Source organism: Eptatretus burgeri, chromosome 3 (assembly GCF_056783735.1).
Source record: "Eptatretus burgeri isolate ZD-2024b chromosome 3, Ebu_testis_v1, whole genome shotgun sequence".
Taxonomy (NCBI): domain Eukaryota; kingdom Metazoa; phylum Chordata; class Myxini; order Myxiniformes; family Myxinidae; genus Eptatretus; species Eptatretus burgeri.
In genome coordinates this window covers 41,344,263-41,368,315 of record NC_140963.1, presented here as the reverse complement: position 1 = coordinate 41,368,315, position 24,053 = coordinate 41,344,263, and the positions used below count along the sequence as shown (strand labels likewise).

The 24,053-nt window shown below is 46.3% G+C and overlaps 1 protein-coding gene across 1 annotated transcript in view; it reads right to left on the bottom strand.

Moving 5' to 3' along the window:
- Nucleotides 1-17,308, bottom strand: part of LOC147029758 (1-phosphatidylinositol 4,5-bisphosphate phosphodiesterase delta-4-like) — a 31,877-nt gene extending 14,569 nt beyond the window's left edge. The window contains exons 1-5 of the mRNA XM_085872086.1: nt 17,184-17,308; nt 15,342-15,570; nt 8,494-8,695; nt 7,282-7,426; nt 52-204 (exon numbers count right to left, since the gene is read on the bottom strand). Coding sequence (XP_085728212.1) covers nt 52-204; nt 7,282-7,426; nt 8,494-8,695; nt 15,342-15,570; nt 17,184-17,264 — 810 coding nt within the window. The 5' untranslated portion in view covers nt 17,265-17,308. The remainder of the gene's footprint in view (nt 1-51; nt 205-7,281; nt 7,427-8,493; nt 8,696-15,341; nt 15,571-17,183) is intronic.
- Nucleotides 17,309-24,053: the final 6,745 nt, after the last annotated feature.

Here is a 24,053-nt window from a genome sequence, read left to right as displayed (position 1 = left end):
TATTATTAACATTATTATTATTATTATTATTATTATTATTATTATTATTACTGAAGGGGAAGGAAGCTGGTGTGGTTCATCTCCATCGAGTGTGGTTGTCAGAAGCCTGTTTCCCAAGATGTTCTTCAGGTGCCTTGCCATTGTTTTTTGCTGTTCAAATGAGCAATGATTCTCCAGTGATAAAACAACGGGGAATTTGGACATCTGTCGAAAATGTAGTAGAACATGAATCACAAAAGGACATTTTTATGAGCAAAATATTATACACCTGTACTTTCTTATAGATTAATGTATGAATGAGGTTGCTTCAAATTTGACCTGGACGTCTACGTATATCAAACACACAGTGTGTGTGTATTTGTGTATTTGAATGTCCCCGTCATAAGGATGATTTGACTTGGGGTTGAAAGGCCAATATTTTAACATGACTGTGTGTTCACTATGGTCTATTTTTCAGGATAAATAAACTCGAAAAATATTTTTCATAAAAGGGTAATTAAGTCGCTTCCATTGGATTAAAGGCGGACAGTGGTGGAGGTGCAGTGGGTGAGGGAAGTGGCGGAGATGCAGTGGGTGTGGGCAGTGGCGGAGGTGCAGCAAGTGTGGGCAGTGGTGGAGGTGCAGTGGGTGTGGACAGTGGTGGAGGTGCAGTGGGTGTGGGCAGTGGCGGAGGTGCAGCGGGCGTGGGCAGTGGTAGAGGTGCAGCAGGTGTGTGCAGTGGCAGAGGTGCAGTGGGTGCAGGCAGTGGTGGATGTGCAGCAGGTGCAGGCAGTGGTGGAGGTGCAGCAATATAAATTGGTAGACATGAGGTATGGGAGACAGTTTTTGTGGGTGATGAGACAATTAGATATGTAGATTCTTCATTCTGCAGGAAGGATTGTAGATACAGAATTCTGTGTAGTTTTGAAGGAGCGGGAGCTCGGGACATTGAAGGAAGGGTAAACGATATTGTATCAGGTCATGGCAGGAAAAAGTTGGTTGTGGTACAACTAGGGGCGAATGATGGAGGGAAAGTTTGCTCAGAGGTTTTGAAAAACAGATACAGGATATTGGGTAAGCGGCTGAAAGCAAAGGGTTGTGAGGTCATGTTTTCTGGGATTCTCCCAAGATTGGGAAACAATATAGAAATTATGAGCAGAATAATAGATGTCAACCAATGGATGGAAGAATGTTGTAGGGAGGAAGTTTTACATTTATGAAGCAGTGGGAATCATTGAGGGGACAAAGGGAGTGTTTCCGGAATGATGGCTGTATGTTAAATAGAAAGGGGGCAGCAAAGTTTGCAGTGGGAATTGAGGAAGGAATTCAGGCTTTTTTTTTTAGATCAGCGGAGGGTGGGGAAGCTATAAATGAAGGAATGGATGAAGTAATTGGGATGAGTTAGGCCAGGCAGGAAAATAGAATTTCAGGAAGGGAAAAGTTAAATATATTCTATACCAATGCCAGAAGTTTAAATAAAGAAGATGGAAGAGTTTGAAGCCAAAGTAGATTGTGAGGAATACGATACAGTTGCAGTGAGTGAGACATGGTTTAAGGAGGAGAGTAACTGGAGGACAGGATTAGAAGGCGACAAGGTGTATCGGTGTGATAGGAAGGAGAGATTAGGAGGAGGAATAGCAATCTGGGTAAAGGACAGCATTGTATCAAGAGAAAGGGATGACATTAAGGAAGGAATAAATGTTGAGGATTCTGTATGGGTAGAGATTAGAGATTGTAAAAACAGTAAGATACTGGTAGGATGCTTTTATAAAGCTCCAGGTGGGAAGGAAGAGGACGAAGTAGGAGTACATAAAGAATTCAAAAGAGCATGTGGGAAGGGAAGAGTATTGATTATGGGGGATCTTAATTTGCCAGGGATAGATTGGGTCCAGGAACAGGGAAAGGGCAGAGCGATTGCTTGCTTTAGTCCAGGATTGCTTTTTAACCCAGTTTGTAGATAAGCCCACGAGGGGGAGTGCAGTGTTTGACCACTTTAAAGTAACGATCCCAATATGGTGGAGTAGGTAGAGCTGGGGGAGCATTTCAGAGAAAGTGACCATGACATTGTGTGTGCAAAGATACTGTTGAGGGTTAGAGTTCAGGATAGTAGGGTAAGGCTATTTGATTTCAAGAAGGAAAACTTTGAGGGTATGAGGAGATAATTGGGTGATGTAGATTGGGAGACTAACAACAGGACAATTAGCATCAGAGAAATGGGAAACCTTCAAGGACCAAATGTGTTGAGTACAGAGTAAGTACATTACAATGAGGTGTAAAACTAGAAACAGAAGGAGACCAGGGTGGTTGAGCAGTGAGATAAGGAACGCTACTAAGGAGAAGCAAAAGGCATTTATTTGGTTTAAAATAGCAGGACTGGAGTTAGATTTATTTCACTATCGAAGTAAACAGAGGGTAGTGAAGAAAATAACTCGAAAAGCCGAAAGAGGGTATGAGAAGGACATGGCTAAGAATATGAAACATAATAACAAGGCTTTCTTTAAGTATATCAGGGGAAAAGAACAGGTTAGGACCAGTGTCGGCACCTTGAGGAATAGCACCGGGAGAGTGGTTAGTGATGAAAGTGAGATGGCAGGCTCATTAAACAGGTGTTTTTCTTCAACTTTTACACAAGAACAGTCAGGAGAATTGCCAATAGCTGAGAGTATTTATCAATGAGGTGAGAAAGGGCTTTTACAGAAGATCCAGGTTGGAGTGGAGAAAGTAAAGGAACAGCTTGGTCATCTCAGAGTAGACAAGGCTCCGGGTCCAGATAATATGCAACTGAAAGTATTGAGGGAGGTGGCTGAGCAGGTGAGCGAGATGTTAGCAGATATTTTCAATCGCTCACTGGAGTAAGGACAGGTACTGGAGGATTAGAGAGTAGCAAATGTAACACCATTATTTAAGAAAGGATCCAGAGAAGAATTGGGAAACTATAGACCTGTTAGTTTGACTTCAGTTGTGGGGAAGGTGTTGGAGACATTCATTAGGGACCGGATGAGGATCCAATTAAACAAATACAAACTAATTAAAGGTAGCAACATGGGTTTACCAAAGGTAGTTCCTGTTTAACAAATCTTTTAGAGTTCTATGAAGCAGTGTCTGATTGGGTGGATGAGGGAAAGCACTGGACATAGTATATCTAGACTTTTAGAAGGGATTGATAAGGTACCACATTGTCAGCCAAGGTGAGGGCTTGTGGAGCGGCTGGTCAGATAGCTAATTAGATGATAAAAATGGCTTAGTGATAGGAAGCAAAGAGTGGCTGTGAGTGGGAGGATGTCTTGCTGAGAGGATGTAAGTTGCAGGGTACCTCAGGGATCAGTATTCGGACCATTACTATTCATTATTTACATCAACGATTTGGATAATGGGGTAAAGAGTAAGCTTTCCAAATTTGCAGATGACACAAAGCTTGGAGGTAAGGTGGATAGCAGAGGGGGTGGTGAACAGATACAAGAGAGTATTGATACTTGGATGGATTGAGCAAAAGAATGGCAGATGGAATTTAACCTGAGCAAGTGTAAGGTGTTGAGGATGGGAAAGGACAATGAGAATAGAGATTAAGGGATGCAAGGGGTAATTTTGGAGCGTGTCACACAAGAGAAGGATCTGGGGGTGGTAATATATATGGGAGGTAAGCAGGCAGCACAGTGCCAGGCAGCTGAAGGTAAAGCAAATCGGGTTTTAGGCTGTGTAAGGAGGGGGATCAATTATAAATCAAAAGTGGTGGTGTTAACATTGTACAGTAATTTAGTGAGGCCACATCGAGAATATTGTGTGCAGTTTTGGTCACCACAGTTCTGGAAGGACATAGATGCCATAGAGAAGGTTCAGCGTAGGGCTACTAGATTGATTCTGGGCCTACCTCGACTCAGCTATAAGGAGCGGTTGAAAGAGACGGCTTTGTTCACTAGAAAGGAGGCGGTTACGAGGATATATGATAGAGATGTTTAAGATAATGAAAGGTATAAATAAAATAAGTGCAGATAAATTATTCAACAGAATAGACGGTGATCAAACCAGAGGCCGTAGCCTGAGAGAAAAGAAGAGGAGAGTTAAGACGGTAGCAAGGCAGGGGACTTTCACTCAGAGAGTAGTTAATGCATGAAATGGTGTCCCTGGAATGGTCGTGGCAGTAGAAAAAGTAGATAAGTTAAATTAGAATTAGATAGGTACCTGGAAGTGATGGAGATAAAGGGGTATGGGGATGTTGATAAGACTTTTAGGCAGTTTGAGTATTGATGGGTGATTGTGTACAGAGTGCTGTTGGTGGGAGTCTTGTTAAAGGGGGTTGTGTGGTTGTGTGGTTGATGTGTGTTTTTAACCAAGCCCATGTCCCCTCTCCGAGGGGAAATGAAGAAAAAGTTATTCCATCTGAAATCACCAAATTTAAGAAAATGTTCCCAGTTGACCCCCTCAGATTTACTTTAAACTTTCATAAAATAGTTCCCAGGTATCAAAATGAAGCTGCGTAAAATTTTAGGTCCATAGATGTGCTCAACTCCGAGATCTTGAGCTTTGAAAATGTGGTTGTGGCCCTATTTTTATGGTCGGTGCGAGCATCAGAAAATGAACGGCTACTTTTAAACTCCCACAACTTTTTAAATATTAATGCTCGAGCCTTGACATTTTCAGAGATTATTCTTCTATAACTGCTCTGTAAGAAACAAACATAAAACAGAGTATACCTCTATTAATTTTTATGACCTGATCAGTTGAAATCCAGAAAAAAATGTTGGTTTTGTATGAAGACCCAATTTTGAGACCCCATATATTTTTATTGACCCATCCCAGAAGCTTGAAATTTTTTCATGTAATAACTGTATGGTAGTAGTATTCAAATACATGTTTACTTTTCTTAATCAGTCATATATAATGCAGTCATGATCCCCCAAAAATTGAAAATTTTCATTTTTCCCTGAAATTCAGGTGAGGATTGCAAATATATGACAAGGTATACCACTTAAGATTGTTCACCATTGGAAAGAGCATATTCAAGTTCACAAAAGTGTCATATATCAAAGTGGTATATTTAAAAATATATATATTTTCTATTTTTTTTTAAACTGTTGTTAACACAGTCATGAATACATGAAGTGTGTGCATGGTGTGGGCACCATGATAATCATGAATGATTAGTTCTATGATTCAAATTAATAAAACAAAAATATATCACATACGGCAATAACAATGTAATAAAACATTTCACGTCAAGGATTTGAATAGGTCCTTGATCTGCTTTTCCAAGTCAGGTGCGAGCTTGCACTGCCTCCCAGTTGACGTTGGGGGAGCATCAATAACTTTCATCACATGGACCAAAGGAACCCAACAAATGTCCTCCCTTGAATGTAACTATGTTCACTGCTGACATCAGCAGATCAGCCACTATTCCTGAGTTCTATTTTTAGCCCCAGCCAGATGAGTTAAGCTCTTGCTATTTACAAATAAGAAACAAAGAATTACAAATTCAAATTTCAAAGTATTGTGTTCATGGTGTCCTAATAGCAGATGATATGTATGCACATTGTATATACATGTACTACACATATGTACTACATGTAAAAGGACTGTTCATTAAATAGCACACACAACGCGCACAGCACTGGCAGGACATTATTTATTCAAATATTTTTTAAATATTGATAGAAACATTTTACCACTTTGATATTTGACACTTTTGTAAACTTGAATATGCTCTTTCCAATTGTGAACAATTTGAAGTGGTATACCTTATCATATATTTGCAATCCTCACCTGAATTTTGGGGAAAAATGAAAATTTTCAATTTTTGGGGGATCATGACTGCATTATATATGACTGATTAAGAAAAGTAAACATGTATTTGAATACTACTACCACACAGTTATTACATGAAAAAATTTCAAGCTTCTGCGATGGGTCAATAAAAATATATGGGGTCTCAAAGTTAGGTCTTCATACAAAACCAACATATTTTTTCTGGATTTCAACTGATCAGGTCATAAAATTTAATAGAGGTATACTCAGTTTTATGTTTGTTTCTTACAGAGCAGTTATAGAAGAATAATCTCTGAAAATTTCAAGGCTCTAGCATTAATATTTAAAAAGTTGTGGGAGTTTAAAAGTAGCCGTTCATTTTCTGATGCTCGCAACGACCATAAAAATAGGGCCACAACCACATTTTCAAACCTCAATATCTCGGAGTTGACCGCATCTATGGACCTAAAATTTTACGCAGCTTCATTTTGATACCTGGGAACTATTTTATGAAAGTTTAAAGTAAATCTGAAGGGGTCAACTGGGAGGCCTCCGGTGATATGAGGCAGAATGACTCAATAATAAGAATAATGACAACAACAAAAAAATACAAAAAAAAATTTTCTTTCATTAATTAAAAACAAGTTTTTTTTTTTTGCATTTCTTTCTTGGATCTTGGATTGGTGTGGTGTTCGCACAGGCATGATGGGCTGAATGGCCTCCACCTGTGTTGGATTTCCTTGTTGAATTGTTGATGGTGATTTGCAACCGGGCCTCAAGGACGGTGTACAGAAACGTTTAAAAATAACAATATATACAAGGCACAGGGAGGTGGAATTCACTGCACGTGATGTGAAAAGCATCTGCAGAGTAAAGCAAGTGTTCATTTACGTCTGAAGGATGTCCAAATAAATAAAGGTAGATATAAGCACATCTGACACTAGGCCGAGGCTTCAGACTTTGGCATGCTCATGAGGCTGTACCAATGAAATGAAACGTTCCAGAGATAAAGAAAATAGGGTCACATTTGTGCATGTAGTGTTTTGAATTAACGCTTCTTGCTACAAAACATCATATCTTCCAATCTCCTTGTATATTTTGATTAAAATAATTCCAACTCTCATTTTTGATGGGCTTTAACACTAATATTTTTTTAAAATAAAAGGCAGAGAATCATGTATGTAGGTTAACATGTGGGGGGATTTGTCTTCATATTGCAGATTCCAAATGCTGGACCCACAATTATTTGTTTCTTGCTTTAACGCAGTGCTCAAAATCAAGATGGCAGAAAGTGAGACGTTGAAGAGTTTGGAACAGCAAGTATGAAATTTCTGGTCAATGAAAGCACCAGGTCTGTTGAAATTTACAGATGCTCGGCTACACAGTGTGCTGATCATCACTCATCAAAGTTATGTTTTAGTTTAGTAGTTATCAAATCCCAGGTCAAATTTGAAGGACTCAGAAAACAAAAAATAAGCAAAACTGTTGGAGGATTCAACTTAGTATCGTCTGCTTTTCAGAATGCTGTTTGGTGGGTCGGTGCAACATCCCGAAAGTACTCACCACAAACGCTTCCTGGTTGATGGCTCGAATGACGTTCCGGAAAGTTATACGCGATGTGAGCGTCTTGCCATGATACACAATGGGCTCGTTTTGTGGTCCATCCCAGCAGTCGATCTCCACACATCGGCAGCCATCTCGCAGGGAACTGTGGGTAATCCTAACTTAATTCTCTATGTTTCTCTATTTTATTGTCAGAAACAATATCTAAAAGCATATGCGAAACCAGACATTGCTACCAGGCTTGTGACGTCACAGTTTAAATTTCCATATTATCCAATATTGTGCCCTGAAAGCATTCACCACTTCATCAAACCGACACACATTTTAGCATTCCACTCATGTCCCAAATCGTGTTTGGTAAGATTCACCCATTCACTCTAGGATTGCCAACTCCTGACTTGGAGGTTTGACCATTTAATTGTTGATGTTTGTTTTAATGGCTCATCTGCATCATTCAAGAAAAAACACCGGTCTGTTAGTGATCGAGCTAGTGGCTGTCTTGTTTTCGTGGCTCCGTGGCATGAAGAACGCAAGGGAAAATGTCACAAAGAAATTTCACTCACACACTAAATTTTGTGCTTGAGAAAGATTACTTTAAAAAGTAAAACGCTCAGGTTGATCTGTATGTCTGTGGCGAAATATAAGAAGTGAAACAAGGATGACAACACAGAAAAAGGGAAAGAAAATCCATCAATCTCCAAAAACACAATTACGATATCTGATCACAATCAAATTTCGCAACTCGCATCTTTGAATAAAAAAGGTCCCTTTTTTGAGCAGTTAATGCAACTTGGCTAATTTTCCACTATTTTGTCTGGAGACAGTCATTGGCTGTGGGATACATGTGAGATCGATATACAATACAGTCGGACCCTGAGATTTGCGGGGGATACGTTCCTGAAAAATGCCATGAATGTCGAATCCGCGAATGTCAGGGCATTGTTTCAATGCGAAAAAGGAGGATAGGTTCCCGGATTTGTGATTCATCAGGGAAAATCAAAAATCCCATGAAAAACCGTGAATACACGAAGCATAGGGCTGTGAATGAAGAAGCAGGTCACATGCATGCATACCTCTAGAGTCTAGACCATCTTTCCAGCCATCGAAGAACTACACACAGAATTATCACCATTTTTATAACTATACATGTTAGCACAAATGAACTGAATACTGTGACAATAATGATATTTGTCGTGACGAATCAACACATACCTAAGATATCCCTGGATGCTGGAAGCTCCGACAAGTTGGTCCTGCACGAGGTAAGTGTTGTGGGAAGAATTGATGAAGTAGTAGGACAATGGTTGATTCATGTCCTGATATACACTATGGTGCTTTATGTTGAAAATGTCTCCATCTGGAGACAGAAGATACGCCAGGAATCCATCATAGCTGAGTCGTGCACCTTTCCTCTCTGCATCACACACATGCACACTGATGAATCACCATGCAAATGGTTTATACATATTTCAAATGACAATTGTTCATACTATTATTATTGTATTATTATAATACGAGTGATGCCTTGCCATCTTTGGGGCAGATACGAAGCCATTTCAGGTTAACTTCAATGCACTTACTGGGCTGATAGGATGGCTGAGCCGTACACACACTTGCCTCTAAGTTGTCGCGCCTGGGTTTGAATCCCAACCCAGCTATAAACTGTCACCCCGGTGTTTCACAGGCAAGGTGATTCATCAGTGTGTGTGCCATAATTTGGATGTACATTAAACGGGAATCCCATCTGCCAGCATTCGAGACTGGACGTTAAAGAGACCTTGGTACCCTTTGCGAAGAGTAGGCGAGCTATCACCGGCAGGTCCGACACCATCGCCAAATTCCAAATTTCTGCCCTAACCAACAGGGGACATTGCATCAGCTGCACAGCCATGCTCTCAGCCAATGATGCCACTCTGCAACTTCGTGCTGAATACGACCGAACAAGAAGAATGGTACGGGGTAGCCTTCTGCTGGACATGGCAATTGTGCACAGGTGTGTTGTGATGATGGAGGATCGCTCCTTTTTTCAACATCCTTCGGTGCTTATCCTTGATCATCTAATCTATCAAAGTTTGGTGTAATATACATGTATCCTTGTAATTATAGTTTTGTGGTCTTTGTGATCTGATTTTTTTTGATTGTAGTTAGTCCATTATTAGAGCAAATTCACTGCAAGTGGCCACCTTGTTTTATTCTAAAGGGGTCTTGCTGTTTTTACCTCCGGGGTAACTTGGTCGACAGGTTGGGTGTCTGACAAGGACGACTTGATTCGATTTTGGTGAAGATCCGAACCCGGATCCAGATCCGGCCAAATGTATGGGCTCTACCGAGTACCCATCTAGTTCCCAATATAATTGTTGGTGCCGGTACCTTTGCATAAAAATGAAATGACACCTTCATATTTAATATGAAATTACTTTAGTTTTCAACTTTTATGCCTTGCCCTGGTGTCAAATTTATTTCAGGTCTGGAATGGGGTCTCAATGAACGAGTCTTTACTCACAAAGGTTGTTGGTTGGAGTTGAGAAAAGTGACTTTTAAGATCCTCGTGGAGGATCTCCAAGTCTTACTCACGTTGTTGTTCTTGTGGACTTTTTTGTTTCACAGCCTACAGTTTTCATCAAAACTTCCTGAAATTTGGCGCATATATGTAAAAATACCCTGCACAGAGAGTAACGATCTCCGATTTTGAAAATTCCTCCGAGAAAAAAAGTTATGACGTCAAAATATCTCCGCTAATGGAAATCGCATAAAAAATTATCTCTGAAACTAGGCAAGCTTTTTGAATTCCATTTGTGGGAATCGAACAGGGCATTATCATAGATGAAGTACTGCACATATGATACATCACTATAACGTCATATCAATTTTATGACGTCATTCTTATTTTTTGACATTTTTTGTTTCACGACCCAGAGTCTTTTTCGTTTTTTTTGTATTTCTTGTCGAGGCTCGTGTGAGAGCCAACACACAACACACATCCTGGGGGAAATGAGACAAGAGGGGAGGGAGTGGGAAGGACAAAACAGTGAGGAACAGAGACATTAGGAGATCTGTGGAAGGGAGAGGGATGGGATTGGGAATATAGGGAATAGAAGATGGACATTACAGGGACTTTCAGGAAGGAAAGCAGGGAATTTGAAGGAGGTGGGCTTGGGTGGATTATCGGGGGTAGAAAAGATCGACGATTTGGATAAGAGGTGAACAGCTGTTTTGAAGGCCTGGAGGGAAGAATGGGAATGAATAGACTAATAGAGTGAGGGAGTTTATTAAAAAGGTGGGGAAAAAGAGGAATGAAAGAGTGAAGGTGAGCAGCGATTCGTGATTTTGGTAGTTTTACCAGAAGGGGGTTGTTGGCGGACCTTGAGCGCCCTGCAGAAATGTGGTGGGGACAAATCGCAGAGAGAGCAGGAGGGTGAAGCTGGAGAGGAGACCGTAGAAGACAGAAAGACCACCGATCAGCCTGCAGTGAGAGAGTGAGAGGCCCAAAGACTCAGCTTCATTGCGGGAGATGCCAATGATCCGAAATGCCTTGGTTTCTACAGCGTGAAGCCGAGAAAGGTGGGAGGGAGGAGCACCAGCCCAGAGGGGAGAGCAGTACTCCATCAGGCTGTGGACAAAAGCTTTGTAAGTGGTCAGGAGCTCAGGTGGGCCGATGAAGGACTTTGCACAACGGAGGATTCCCAGTCGGCGACTGGCTTTGGAGGCGAGGTTTGAAATTTGCCTTTCCCAAGAAAGATCATGGCAGACAGTGAGACCCAGAAGCTTGAAAGAAAGGACTTCTTCCAGAGAATTGTTGAGAAAGTGGATGGGGGGGGGGGGTTTCTAAATGGTCCTTTCGAAGAGACATGGTGAGAGTGTGAGATTTGTCCGGATTGAAAGACATGTTCCACGTGTTGGACCAGTTTGTGATTTTATCCAGATCAGCAGTGAGCGAAGAAGCTGCTGCTTCCTGGTCTGAGGGATGACCGATGGTATGGCAGAGGGTGGAGTCGTCGGCAAAGAGATATAGAGGATTTTCCAGAGTCGGAGAGATCATTGATGAAAACCAGAAAAAGAATAGGGCCCAGAACGCTACCTTGAGGAACTCCAGCCTGGACAGGAAGAAGGAATGAGAAAACTCCATTTAGGGCTACACTGGGACTGCGACAGGAGAGGAAGTCTGCGAGCCATGAGTGGAGATGGCCTTGGATACCATAGGAAGAGAGTTTGGTGAGCAGGGCAGGGTGCCAGACTATGTCAAAAGCACGTGATATGTCCAGGGATACGGCTTGGATTTCCTGTCTGGCATTGAGGACCTCCATCCATTGATAGGAGAGCAGAAGCAGCATATCTAGGGTAGAGTGACCTGCTCTGAAACGAAATTGATGATTGGAAATCAAGCCATTGGAGAAGAGAAAGGATTTAATGTCTGAAGCGATGATGGATTCCATAACCTTGCTGATGATTGGGAGAAGGCTGATTGGTCTGTAGTTGCAGGGATCTGTTTTTGCACCTTTTTGTGCAGGGCAGTGATGTTTGCTGATTTCCAAGGAGATGGCAGATGGCCTTGAGCAAATGAGAGGGTGAATAGAACAGGGAGGAGGTGAGCAAGAGCAGAAGAGCAGGCTTTTGAGGACACGTGGGCTGAGGCCGTCTGGACCGGTTGCAGAATCTGAGTCGAGGTTTGACAGCAAGCTCTGCACCTTGTCAGGAGAAAAGGATACAGAGTCCAGGGACAGTTGGGTGCGACTGGGTAAGGTGGGTAGAGAAAGTGTTGGGTTTTGGACACAAGATTTAGCTGCAAACACCGAGTTTAGGCATTCAGCTTTTTCACGTGAGGTATCAGCAGTGCTGCCATTTGAGGTAAGGGAGGGATTAGAGGGGAAACATACACCAGAAACTGATTTGATTAGACGCCACCAGGATTTTGAGAAGGGAGAGAGGTTTGAGTTCAGACTTGAGATGAGAAAGATGTTGTTTTCTGGCTCTCCTGAGGGTAGATACACACTTGTTCCGAGGTTTATGGAAGGAACTGAGATTTCCTTCAGTTGGGTTTGCTTTCCATGAGGCAAAGGCAAGTTGTTTCAGGACAACTGCCTCACCACAAGCTTCATGTGAACCAAGGGCGGGAGGAAGGGTAGGACAACTGAACACGAGAGGGGACAAATCTGTGCATGAGGGTGAGCAAGTTTCTTTGAAAGAATTCCCAGGATGAGTTGATGTTTGAGAAAGTACTGATAGGAGACCAATCTATAAGTTTGAGGGCTGCTTGGAGACCCTGCCAGTCAGCTTAAGTGAAATGCCAGACTCGACGGTGGTGAGGTGGTTCTCTGATAAATATAATAGCCAGAGAGATGTCCACTTTGACAAGGATGTGGTCAGAAGAACCGATTGGAGCGGAGGAAGAGCAGCAGATATTGTCAGGGAAATTTGTCAAAATCAGATCCAGAAGAGATGGAGTACCATTGGTTGAGATCCGGGTCAGGAAGTTGACCGATTGAGTCAGCCCGATGAGTCGCAGAAAGCTTTTGCTGAGGTGCCATGACAGGCGAGGGAGATACCCACACCGAGCCAACTGGCATGATGACAATTGAAGTCGCCACATATGAGGAAGAGAGAGTTTGGATGAGAAGATAGAAGTTGGTCCATGTTTTCAGATAGTAATGTGTAGATGGAGTCATTATACCTGGTGTTGGCTCAATGGTTAGGGTGGTGGCTTGGAATCCTCTGATCCTGAGTTCAAACCCCACTTCACTGTTGAATTCATACCAGGTGGGGTTGACTCTGCCTGTCATCCTTCCGAGGTCGGCAAAATGAGTGCCAGCATGCTGGTATACTGTGTCGGAGTGGCGACCCGTCCAGGATTGTGTCCAATAGCCAAGGAGACTGCTTAGGCAGCACCAACGCTCTGCATGGAGTATGGTCCCCGATGGATGGAGTCATTACTGTAAGGTGGATGGTACAGTACACATATAAACATGAGGTGGGAGTGGAGGGGAAGCCGTAGCCAAAGGTATTCCTGGGGGTGTGGGGGAGTGAGGGCAGTGGAGGGAGAGTGAGGAATAGTCTTTGATGAAGAGAGCAACTCCTCCACCAGGGCGAGGCTCAGGTCTGTCATACCGGAGGAGGGAGTAACCAGGGAGAGATATTTGGGAGTCAGACACGTCTTGGGGGAGGAAAGTTTCTGTTAGGCAGATTATGTCTGGTTTGTCAGTGGAAACCTGTATGGAAAGATCTGAAAGGTTTGAGCGAAGGCCCCAGATATTTGAGGTCCATACTTTTAATGAATAAGTCGGGGAGGAGGCTTTGGGGGCAGGGGGTGGGGGGAGGGGAGGGTAGGACAACGGATGAGGGGGGAGGTAAGGAGTGTTGTTGAAAGAGTGTGGGGGATTGCAGAATAGCTAGGGGAGGGGCCGAATGAGAAGGAGAAAAGGCTCTGTGGTGCTGGGGGAGAGGGGGACAAGAGAGGGGAAAGAAGGCAGGTGAGGATTTGAGGAGGTGGAGTGAAGAGATGGAGGTGAGAGGGCAGTGGAAGGAGCCAGCTTTGTGGACGGGAGAGGGGGAACTATTGGGAAGGATGAGTGAGGGGGATGAATGGTGGGAGAAATGTGAGGGGGAGTTTTTGAGAGAGGTGAGAGGGAGGCTTGGAGGGAGAAGAGTGGTTGCTTTGAGAGTGAGGGGTGAGAGGAGTGAGTTGGCACTGAAGTTGGAAAAAAGAATGGTTGATGGAAAGCGAACATTCATAGCCAACTGGTGTTTTTAAAAGTTTTAGGTTAGAGATGCAATTAAACACATTTCTTGAGGGATGCAATAAAGGTGAATTCAGAGAATGGAGAGAAGAAACGCTGCAACAGTTGGATTTTTTTTAGGCAAGGTATGAAGGAAAGGTCAAATTGAGAGCAGTCTGTTTAAATAGCAGAAGAGTAGTGTATTCTGATGCAGTAAAGAGTACCACACGTGTGAAAGAGGAAGATGAAGCATTATCAGAGATCGTTTTTGTTATTACTATTAATGTTTGAGAGTTTCAACAGATTAGGTCATGTAAGTGTTGTCGAAAAAAATCGAGGAAGAAGAAGAGGGAGAAGAAGAGATGAAGAAGAAGAAGAAGAAGAATCCGAGTAAGGTGTCGTTTTTTTTTTGGTTTTTTTTTTGATTAAAGATAAGAAATAGAGTGATTAGTTGGGAAGGATGGGGGACGTTAAGAAAGTGGGAAAGATAGAAATTGAAGATAATGGGGAGAAAAAACAAATAAGCACGATCGTACACCGAGGGGAACAAAGGGTAGGCCTCAAGCCTCAAGGGTAGGCCTCAAGCACCCAGTAAGACAAGTTCGATTAAATCTCACAAAATAGCACAATTTTTGAAACAAAACCAAACTAAGAACACACAGTAACATGTAGGTGAGAAAATTAACAGTTAAAATGGGACAGATAACGACCGAAAACTTAACTTTGAAATCGTCAGCAGGGAGCCCCCAAGGAGACCTGCCAACTCTCCAAACCCAGAACCGGAAGTGATCAATGTCGTAAACCCAGAGTTTTCATCGGATCTTCGTGAAACTTGCCATGTATGTGCAGAAAGCCCACGCGCAGGCAGTAATCATCTCCGATTTTGGAAATTCTTCCTTGAAAAAAAGTTGACGTAATATCGCCGCTAATGGAAATCGCCTATACCATTATGTCCAAAACTAGGCAAGCTGTTTGAATTTAGTTTTGTGGGAATCAAGCTGGGCATTAGCACAGATATAATTTATCGCAAACCTGATACATCACAATGACGTCATATTCGTTTTTATGATGTCATCGTTAAGAGGACGAGGATCTTAGCTCATTTGAGCTTGTTTGTGCTGATTCTGACTGGTCATGGAACTCCAGTTCTCCTTTGGTGGTTGTTTTGTCCTCTTGATTACTTAGCCATCCTGTCCACAAGGTATTTCTCTCGGAAGAAAGATATTTGTGATCTTATTATTTCCTTGTGTAATTTGTTTGCCATATTCTACCAAATCGACGTAATCAAACATCCATATTCACCCAATGAGACACTTGCTTGTTGCGATCTACATCAAAACCATGTCTCACCTGCCATGTTACGGGCAAACTTGTTTGTGAGCAACTTCGCAAACTTTTCCCCTGCAGTGATTTCCATCTGCTCCTTCTGAAGAAATATGATGAGTGAGTCGATGGTGATGTTGCTTCTCAAATCACAGTAGTTCATAAACAGTTGCTCGAGCTCTTCACGATGGGTAACTTTGCGGTACAGCTGTAGAAAGGCCTCCATGTCCACTGCACCTCCACCTTTACTGGCATCCTAATGGAGGAGAGGGCATGGAAAGTGTTCAGTGTGCCACATCGATTACTGCACAAGTAAGTTGATAAGGGAGCAATAATGTGGTGCAGGGGAATGTTTGAGTGTGTGGGGTGTGGGGGATAGTTTGAGGGTGTGGGGTGTGGGTGGAGGTTTGACTGTGCGAGGTGTGGAGGGAGGTTTTAAAAGGTGAAGTGTGGGGGAAGCATTTATGGGATGAGGTGAAGGAGAAACAATGAGATGGTGGGGTGAGGAGGTAGGCAGAAAGGGGGGACATTAAGCTTTGAGGGGGTGGTGTGGGGGTGATTGTTTTTCCTGATTCCATATTCTCCATTTTGATAGGGAGAAAAAGATGATGGGATAGGTGCTGAGAAGAATGGTTGCTAAATGCATGGAGAAACGCTGTGCTGTTTGTGGGGTTGAGGTGATGTGTGGTGGGTTGAGGTGGTGATAAGACACATTCTGAAAATCGTGGTGAAGAACCCTGCCTCACACCTTGCTGGGCTTGCTGCTGTGGAAACCAAGTCCTTCAAGATCATTGGAATCTCCTGTGTTGAACCTGAGTCTATGGGCTTATCACTTCGCCATCACCGACAGGTCGGTGGTCTGTCTGTCTTCTACTGCCTCCTTTCTGGTCTTACACCCTCTGCATTTTATGTGCTTTGCTCCCCACTCACCCCTCCCCCCAGGTTTCTACAGGACTCACACAGTCCACCATCATCCCCATTCTGGTGAAACTCCCTAAATCCAAGATCACTGCTCACCTCTACTCCTTTGTTCCTCTATTTTCCCCACCTGTGGAATCAACTTACACATCCTCTTCAATGTCATTCTTACCTCCACGTCTTCAAGACAGCTGTTCACCACCATCTCAAATGGTCCCCAATCCAACCCCAAAATCTTTTCCACCCTCGTTTCCTTCTCCATGCATTTCTGTTTTGCGTCCTGTTTTTGTCTGCTCCATCATGATCCATTCAGTGTGAGAGCTTTTCCACGAACCAAGACTGTATTAAAATAAAAAAGTCATAATCTATGTGCATGCAAATTTTAAAGTTCAATCTTTGGCCGAGATCTGAGGGCAGGGCGAAGTGCCCCCCCCCCCCAGTCAAGGAGAGTTAAAATTTCGAGTGTAGTTTATGTTAAGTCTTTATATGATGACGAAGTATCATCCAGGGATCAGGTGACTCCCAATGTCTACCAGTAGGGGTATCTGGCGTTGCATGGTGCTGTTCTAATCCTTTGGCATTTTGAAGAATTTTTTTTTTTCTGGCGGCCAAAAACACTTCCCCACACCCACGAAGAAATGGGTCGGGTATTATTTCATATTACCTGTCACATAGCTATAAGGGCGAAAGCACCACGATAGAGCGATTTCAAAAAAAAAATTCCCCCAAAAATCCAACTTTTATTTTCAAAATTTTCAAAAACTTATTGTTGCCTAAAACACTCATCAGCACGAACTAATGATCCTCTGAAAGTTTGAAGAAGATCCGTTTGACCATCTCTGAGAAAAATGGCGACACAGACAGACAAGCATATCTCCAAAAGTATAGATAGTTAAAGTAATGCGCTTCACTCTTGCAGGATTGGGATGTTTTCATTCAAAAGCAAAAGACCTCAAATGCTTTTCGAAGTTCTTTCTCCTCGGTGCAGACGTTCAAGGAATTGAAAAAAGTTTTAATGGCAGCGTATTTCATGATGCCTCCTTTGGAGTCCCTCTGAAACCTCTCCCTCACCCAAGCCAGCGTAGCTCAGGTGTCAAGGATGTTCAAACAGAGAGGAGCAGTACAAATTAAACATATATAGAAATCTAATTAAAATATAAAGCTCATTCTAACCACCGACGAACTGACTCACTGACTAACTGATATTAATGATCATTAATATATATATATATATATATATATATATATATATATATATATATATATATATATATATATATACATATATATTGTTGTGGTTGACCAAATTCGCAAACCACCATTCAGGTCCCTTAGGTGAGATATCTCGGTAAGTATATGTGTAGTTAGGCCCAAACCCGTTGTCTAGAGGGAATAAATGTCATTCATGAGGGCTGCGACTCTTCAGGATAGCCGTTTTTCTTTTACTATCTTTATTTTGGACCAACCGCCATTATTACCACCACCAACCACGTCTCAACAGCCATCACAACAACAACCACCAACCACAACGCCGCTTCACCACAACCGCCACGACCTTTACCGTCACAACTCGCCACCATCGCATCACCGTCATCTCGCGCCACTCGTGGGCACCGATGCTGGACTCGTGAAGGGCGCGCACCGAGCAGCGTGTTCAAAAGCATCGCGGACTTACCGCAGAAAAACGGATCAAAAACGACTCACGCCCACTTTTGTTCCGTCCAATCGGTGAGCGAGGGGCGGTTTGGCCTCGCCTCCAGGGCATTGGAGGGCGGTCGCTATATGCAAATTCATGGATCAAAAAGCATTCACGTCCACTTTTCCTCGGGCCAATGGGGAGCGAGGTGAAAGGTCGGAGGCAGAGGGTCAAAGATGAAAGAGCGAAGCCACGGGGCTTATAAAAACGACTGCGTTCGTCAGTTCAGGGGGGCAGTTCGCAGTCGGGAGTTCGCGGAGCCAGTGAAGAGTTGGGACGAGTCCAGAGAGGAGACGGAGAGGGCGATCGGACGAAGCTGTGGAGAGGCGGCGGCGGCGAAGGCGGTTGAGGGGGTGCTCGCGTCGGATTCGGGGAACTGCGGAGGGAGAGGCCGGCGGCGCGACCGAGGTCGTGGTGGAGACGCTCGTCGCGGGACCCGAGATTTTGTGAAATCCTCCTTTCCCCGAGCATCAGCAACCCCCTCCTGTTTCCCCCCGCGCTGAGATAGTGCGACAAAAGGGGGCCCCCTTCCCACCCCCTACCAGATACTGTCCGCGAGGCCCGCGGAGTTGAAGCACCACCGCCACTTCGCGTCTCATCATCAGACGGGTAGGCCCGACACGGTCTCGGCCCCAGGCCCGCCTACCCCCTCATCCTGGAGGGTGGTTCTCTTTTCTTTTGCTTTGGGAATGTGTGTTGTCGGCGCCGTCTGTGAAGTAAAATTGTATAAGTGTTGCCGAGTGCCCGGTAGTCGGATAGATCTGCATTGTTGCATTTGCTTTTTGTCTTCTTCTTTTACATGTGCTTTTGGTGGAATTGTATATGTGTGCTTTCCGTTCATCGCGAAATAAATGTGCTTATTGTTGAACTGTTTTCCCGCTTCGCTTCGTCATTTCTTTCATTGAATCCCCATCTTGCTTCACGTAAAGGGTTGGTCGTGGGCTAAGACGCCCGATAATTAATCGAACCGTCGAGGCCGACGAATAACACCGCTCGGTTATCCCGATAGTACGGAACGGGTCGCTTAAGTGGCCCGTGTCCGAAGTCGACCTGCGGCGAGGTGCGATCGCCCGGTCTACCCTCCGTGTGGGTACTTGGTAGGTCGAATTTGGCGAGCAACCCTATCACACGCGGGGGCCGATTGGCTCGATCGTGGTGAGACCGAAAGGTCCACCCGTGACTGGTTCCCGGCGTTAGTCCGAGAGGGTCACGACTGGATTGTCCGTCCGGTGGGCGACGTGCCGCGATTCGAGTTACGTGGCCGTTCGCACGCCGGCGGGCGCGAATCCGCGACACTGGTGTCAGGTCGTGCGATATAAACCCATCGCCCTCCTCACGGCACTGGTAACGGAGAACGGGAAAACGGGCTCTCCTGTCTCCGGCTAAATTCACGGGAATCGGTCCAGGGGTGAGAGGAGCGACCCCCGATTCCCTCCAAATTACGAGCGAGCTAAATTAACCCTTTAAGAGAAGCAAGATGGCGTCTCAAGGCGAGCGGGAGCCGGGGGTATTAGAAATGGATGTAGAATGTGTAGAATCCATGGCTCAGGATGAAATCCCCGTGCAGGAAATGTTGGTTGTACAGGAAAACGAACTCGCCCAACTGAACCCAGAGCCCGAAATGGGTGCGGCAGCGGCCGCGGTGTATGACACCTCCCCTCCCCCTCTCCACCAAAACCCCCCGACCCTTGCCGAAACGGCTCACCCAAGCGCACCCGACATGGCCCAGCTATTCACCATGCTGGCACAAATGAATGCGGAAATAAAAAGCATGAACGAAAAGATCGATGCGAGTACACAGCAAATGAAGGAAGAAACGAAAAAGCTGCGGGGTGAGACGCAGAACATGGGACGATGCCTGCAGGCGGGCATGAAGGCCGTGACCAGGGAGATAGGAATGGCGACTCCACGTGTGGGAGCAAACGAGTTGGAAGGGGGTGCAACGGCTGTCGGGCCCGCGGTGGAGGCGGGTGAAAAAATAATTCGGGGGACGTGTTGGGCGAGGGTCGTGACGATGACCGAAAGGGAAAAATTAAATGGGCAGACCAAAACGTGTGAGACGAGACACGAGGTGACGACAACGGAAATAATAGTTGAGACAAGGGAGGTAAAGGGTGAAGAGTTGGCAGAGACACGGGAGACAGAAAAATAGAGGGAAGACTGCACGATGAAGACGGGGTAAGTGACGCACGCACACACACGGAGGTAGTGGAGGACAATGGGGGTGAGCTGGTGGACTGGGTGGAGGCCCGGTGCGAGCAGCGGGATAGCCTCCGCCAGGAACGAGGGGAGGGAGTATGCCCCCTTGAGGCGAGTCACGACCAGGTGGGTTCGGTCGTGTTTTGCGAGGTTGAGGGGACGAGTGCTGCGAACAGGTGCACGGAGAGCTTGGGGGGTATAGAGGCCCCGGAGACCCTTGTGGGGACACTAATCCCCAGTGTGGTTGTCCCTGTGTGTGTGGTGCAAGGTGTGAGTGCGTCCCCGTGTGTGGAAGCGACCCCGTGTGTGAGTGGTGTGGTGGCGATGGTGCCGGAGTACGTGCTTCCCAGCACGCCGTGTGTGGATGAGGCACCGTGTGTGGAAGAGGCACGGAGTATGGATGAAACACCGCGGTTGGGTGCCCCCGCGTGTGTGAGTGAGGCACGGAGTGTGGATGAGGCACCGCGGGTGAGTGCCCCCGCGTGTGTGAGTGAGGGACGGTGTGTGGATGAGGCACCGCGGGTGAGTGCCCCCGCGTGTGTGAGTGAGGGACGGTGTGTGGATGAGGCACCGCGGGTGAGTGCCCCCGCGTGTGTGAGTGGTGTGGTTTGTGTGAGGGTAATGGCATGCGTGAGTGAACGGCCGAATGCAAGGGAGACCGTGTGTGTGAGAGAGCGGTATGTAAGGGAGATGTCGGTGGGCATGTGTGAACATGCAGCCGTGTCTCCCGGGGTGAATGTGATGGAATGGACTGTGAGCGTCGTAACACGCAGGTGTGCGTGGGTGGAATGGAGGCGACGACGGAGACATGTGAGGAAAGAAAGCCGAGTAGCGGCTGTCGTTGTTTCGGGGACCGTGCCGGGTTCACCCAGCAGTGAGCACGAGGTCCGTGCTGTGCAACGCACGAGGCCACCACGTGCTCGCTTGCGAGAGTGAAGTCCCGGTCCGGAAACGCCAGCGGTGGATTTGCCGATCCCGCGGACGGACAAAGTTTAGGCAGGTAAACGGATTTGGACCGGACGGGTTCTCCACGCGATCGTGTGTGTTAAGCTCCAACGGGCAAAGCACATGTGTTCGCGTGGGGAACCCCTCGAGACGTGGGGCTTGTGTTTTTTTTTTTATGCGCACGGTGACGCCATGGCTGCACGTGGGGTTGGAATCCGGCAGGAGGGGTATCCCTGCCGGATAGTACCGTCCAAGGAGGGACGAGGAACACGTGCAGCTGCATGACGTCACGGTCAGGTGCAAAGTGCGCGAGTTGCCGCGCTGGTGCTGCGCATGAAAAAAACAACAAAAAAAAACAGCAAGCCTCACTTTCGGGTGCACAGGATTCCTGGGCAAGGGGTGGAAGACCCCCTTACTGGGGCACAGGATGGAAACTAGTTAGGGGGAAGGGTTAGCTTAGCTCGACCGACTTCATGGGGCAGGGGTAAGTCCTCATGGAGTCCGTGGAATGGATTAGGTAGAGGGATTTAATGAGCTTTAGGTTGGGAAATGAAAGTTATTTTAGAGATTTGGGATTATTTGAGGAGAGACAGACTTGTGAATGTGTAGTGGGGACGTAGTTTAGCTACGTAGTGTTAAAAGGAACGTGCTATAGTTTAAGGGACGACGTGGGAGCACGAGTTAGTTAGGGGATGTAGTTAGAAGGATGGCAGAGTTCAGCGGTGTGTGTGTTGAAGAGTTAGGTGAGTTGTGAGGTGAGTGCTTGGTGAGTGGGTGAGGCCAGCGGGTCTGTGTGAGTGGAGCGAATGGGGAATGCATGGTGCGATGAGTGATTGGGGGGAGGAGTGACTCCCGCCCAAGGGACCCCGGGGTCAGAGTAAAGTGAGTTAGCGGGTTAGTCAAATTGAAAAATGGAAGTCGTTTTGTTGTTGGTGGGTGTGTAGGCTCGAAACCCGTTTGGAGGGGTGCAGGAGCCCTGTTGACGGGCTGGGAGCGTGGCTGCGAAAAGTGAGTATCGCTGAGTGGGTACCCCGGGCACCAGGCTAGTCGGCCGTGGTAGGCCAAGGGCCCATGGGGGGCCGGGATAGCGTAGTGGGCACGGGTGCGCCTGCTTGGTGCGGGGACCCGGGGCGCCATTAGCCGCGTGGGCAGTGTTGTGGGCATGGGTGACCCTCGGAAAGGGGCCCGGGAAGCCAGCCTGCCACGTGTGCGTTTCAGGGGAGGTGCCATGGGGGGCACTCCCCGGTGTTAGGGAGCTGGTAGGCTCGGAGGCAGTGTAGTGCCCGGGGGTGCCATCGTCGGAGAATCGGCACAGGGTCGTGCCTGCCAAAGGGAGCCACGTGTCCCAGCCATGAGACCGTGTGAGGGCACGGGAAGAAAATTGGGGGGCGAAGCCCGAAATTGTGAGGACACCAACACAGGCGACGGGAATCTGGGTTGTTAGAACCAATAGTTTAAGCGAGAGGCGCTTGTTGAAAGCCCCGGGGTAGTTTAACAGTTAAATGGATAGGGTAGATTAGGAAGTGTACCCCTCCGCACCATCCATCCCCTCGCTCTCGTTGTGGGCCGCTGGACCCACTTTGTGTTATAGATCGCTGAACTCTGGGGAGGCCATTCTGAGGCTTCGTTGGGCCTCGACACAGGACGTTAGCTCTCCCTTATTCCCCTCCGGGAAGGGAACGTAGGGGTTGGGAGTAGGCTCGGTGACAGGATAGGTTAGCCGAACAAGGACGATAAAGGGGGTTAGGGGACGATTTATAGTGGGGAAGTAAAAAAAAAAAAAAAAAAAAAAAAAAATTGGGGCTAAATTGGGGTTTGACAAATTAAGGGAGTGGGTATGTACAGTGACAGGCAAAGGCGATAGGTTGGGAGGGAGACCGTAGGGTAGGTCCGAGCCCGCCTTCCGAGTGGCCAGCACCACCGCACTCCCTCCACCAACCTCCACTGAACGGCAAAGGCTGGCCAACTTCATCTGCCGGCTGGCTGTTTTTCTTCAAGGCCTGTGCCGGCCCACTTCATCGGCAGCTGTTGTTTTTCTGCAAGGCCTGTGCCATCGGCTGGCCGTGTTTTGCTTCAAGGCCTGTGCCGGCCACTTCATCTGCTGGCTGTGTTGCTGCAAGGCCTGTGCCGGCCACTTCATCTGCTGGCTGTGTTGCTGCAAGGCCTGTGCCGGCTTACTTCATCTGCCGGCTGGCTGTTTTTCTTCAAGGCCTGTGCCGGCCAGTTCGTCTGCCGGCTGTGTTGGCCTGCAGCGGCCTTCTTCTGCGGGCTGTGTTTGCCTGCTACCTTTGCCATGCCATGCCCACTGCCCCTGTTCACCAGCCCCCGTTCAATTTTTGCTTTGCCCCCCCCCCCCTGTTCATTGCCATGTGCGCCAGGATCAAGGCAACAGTTTGCAAGCTGCAAGAACTGCCCTGTTGGCAGCTACAACACGGGCCTGCAGTGGCGGCCCGTGCACCGTGTTTGCGTCCATCCATTCATCCATCCATTCGTTGTGTTCATTGCGTGTGCCACTTGAGCTGGCACGGAGACTGCATTTGTGCAGCCCATGCACCGTTGTGGTTCACTGCGTTCAGTTCAAACCATTCATCCATCCATTCGTTGTGTTCATTGCGTGTGCCACTTGAGCTGGCACGGAGACTACGTTTGTGCAGCCCATGCACCGTTGTGGTTCACTGCGTTCAGTTCAAAAAGGAAGGCCTTCGACTGCGTGTGAGCAGCCGGCCACGTTCCCTGTCACCTGCATTGTTTTGAGCCAGAGACTGCATGCGAGCAGCCTGGCTCCCTGCTAACTGCTTTCTTTTTGCAGAGTTCATTGATCCTGGGCCATGGTTTAGTGTAAAATTTGTAAGTTAAGGTTAAGATGTACTGTAAATATGAGTGCGCCCCCGGCATGTTTGTCTTAGCACCGGCAATTTTATTTAAGTCGTCCGTGTGAGTGAGTTTGTTTAGGTAGTTACTCAGCCCTTAGGTTATTTATT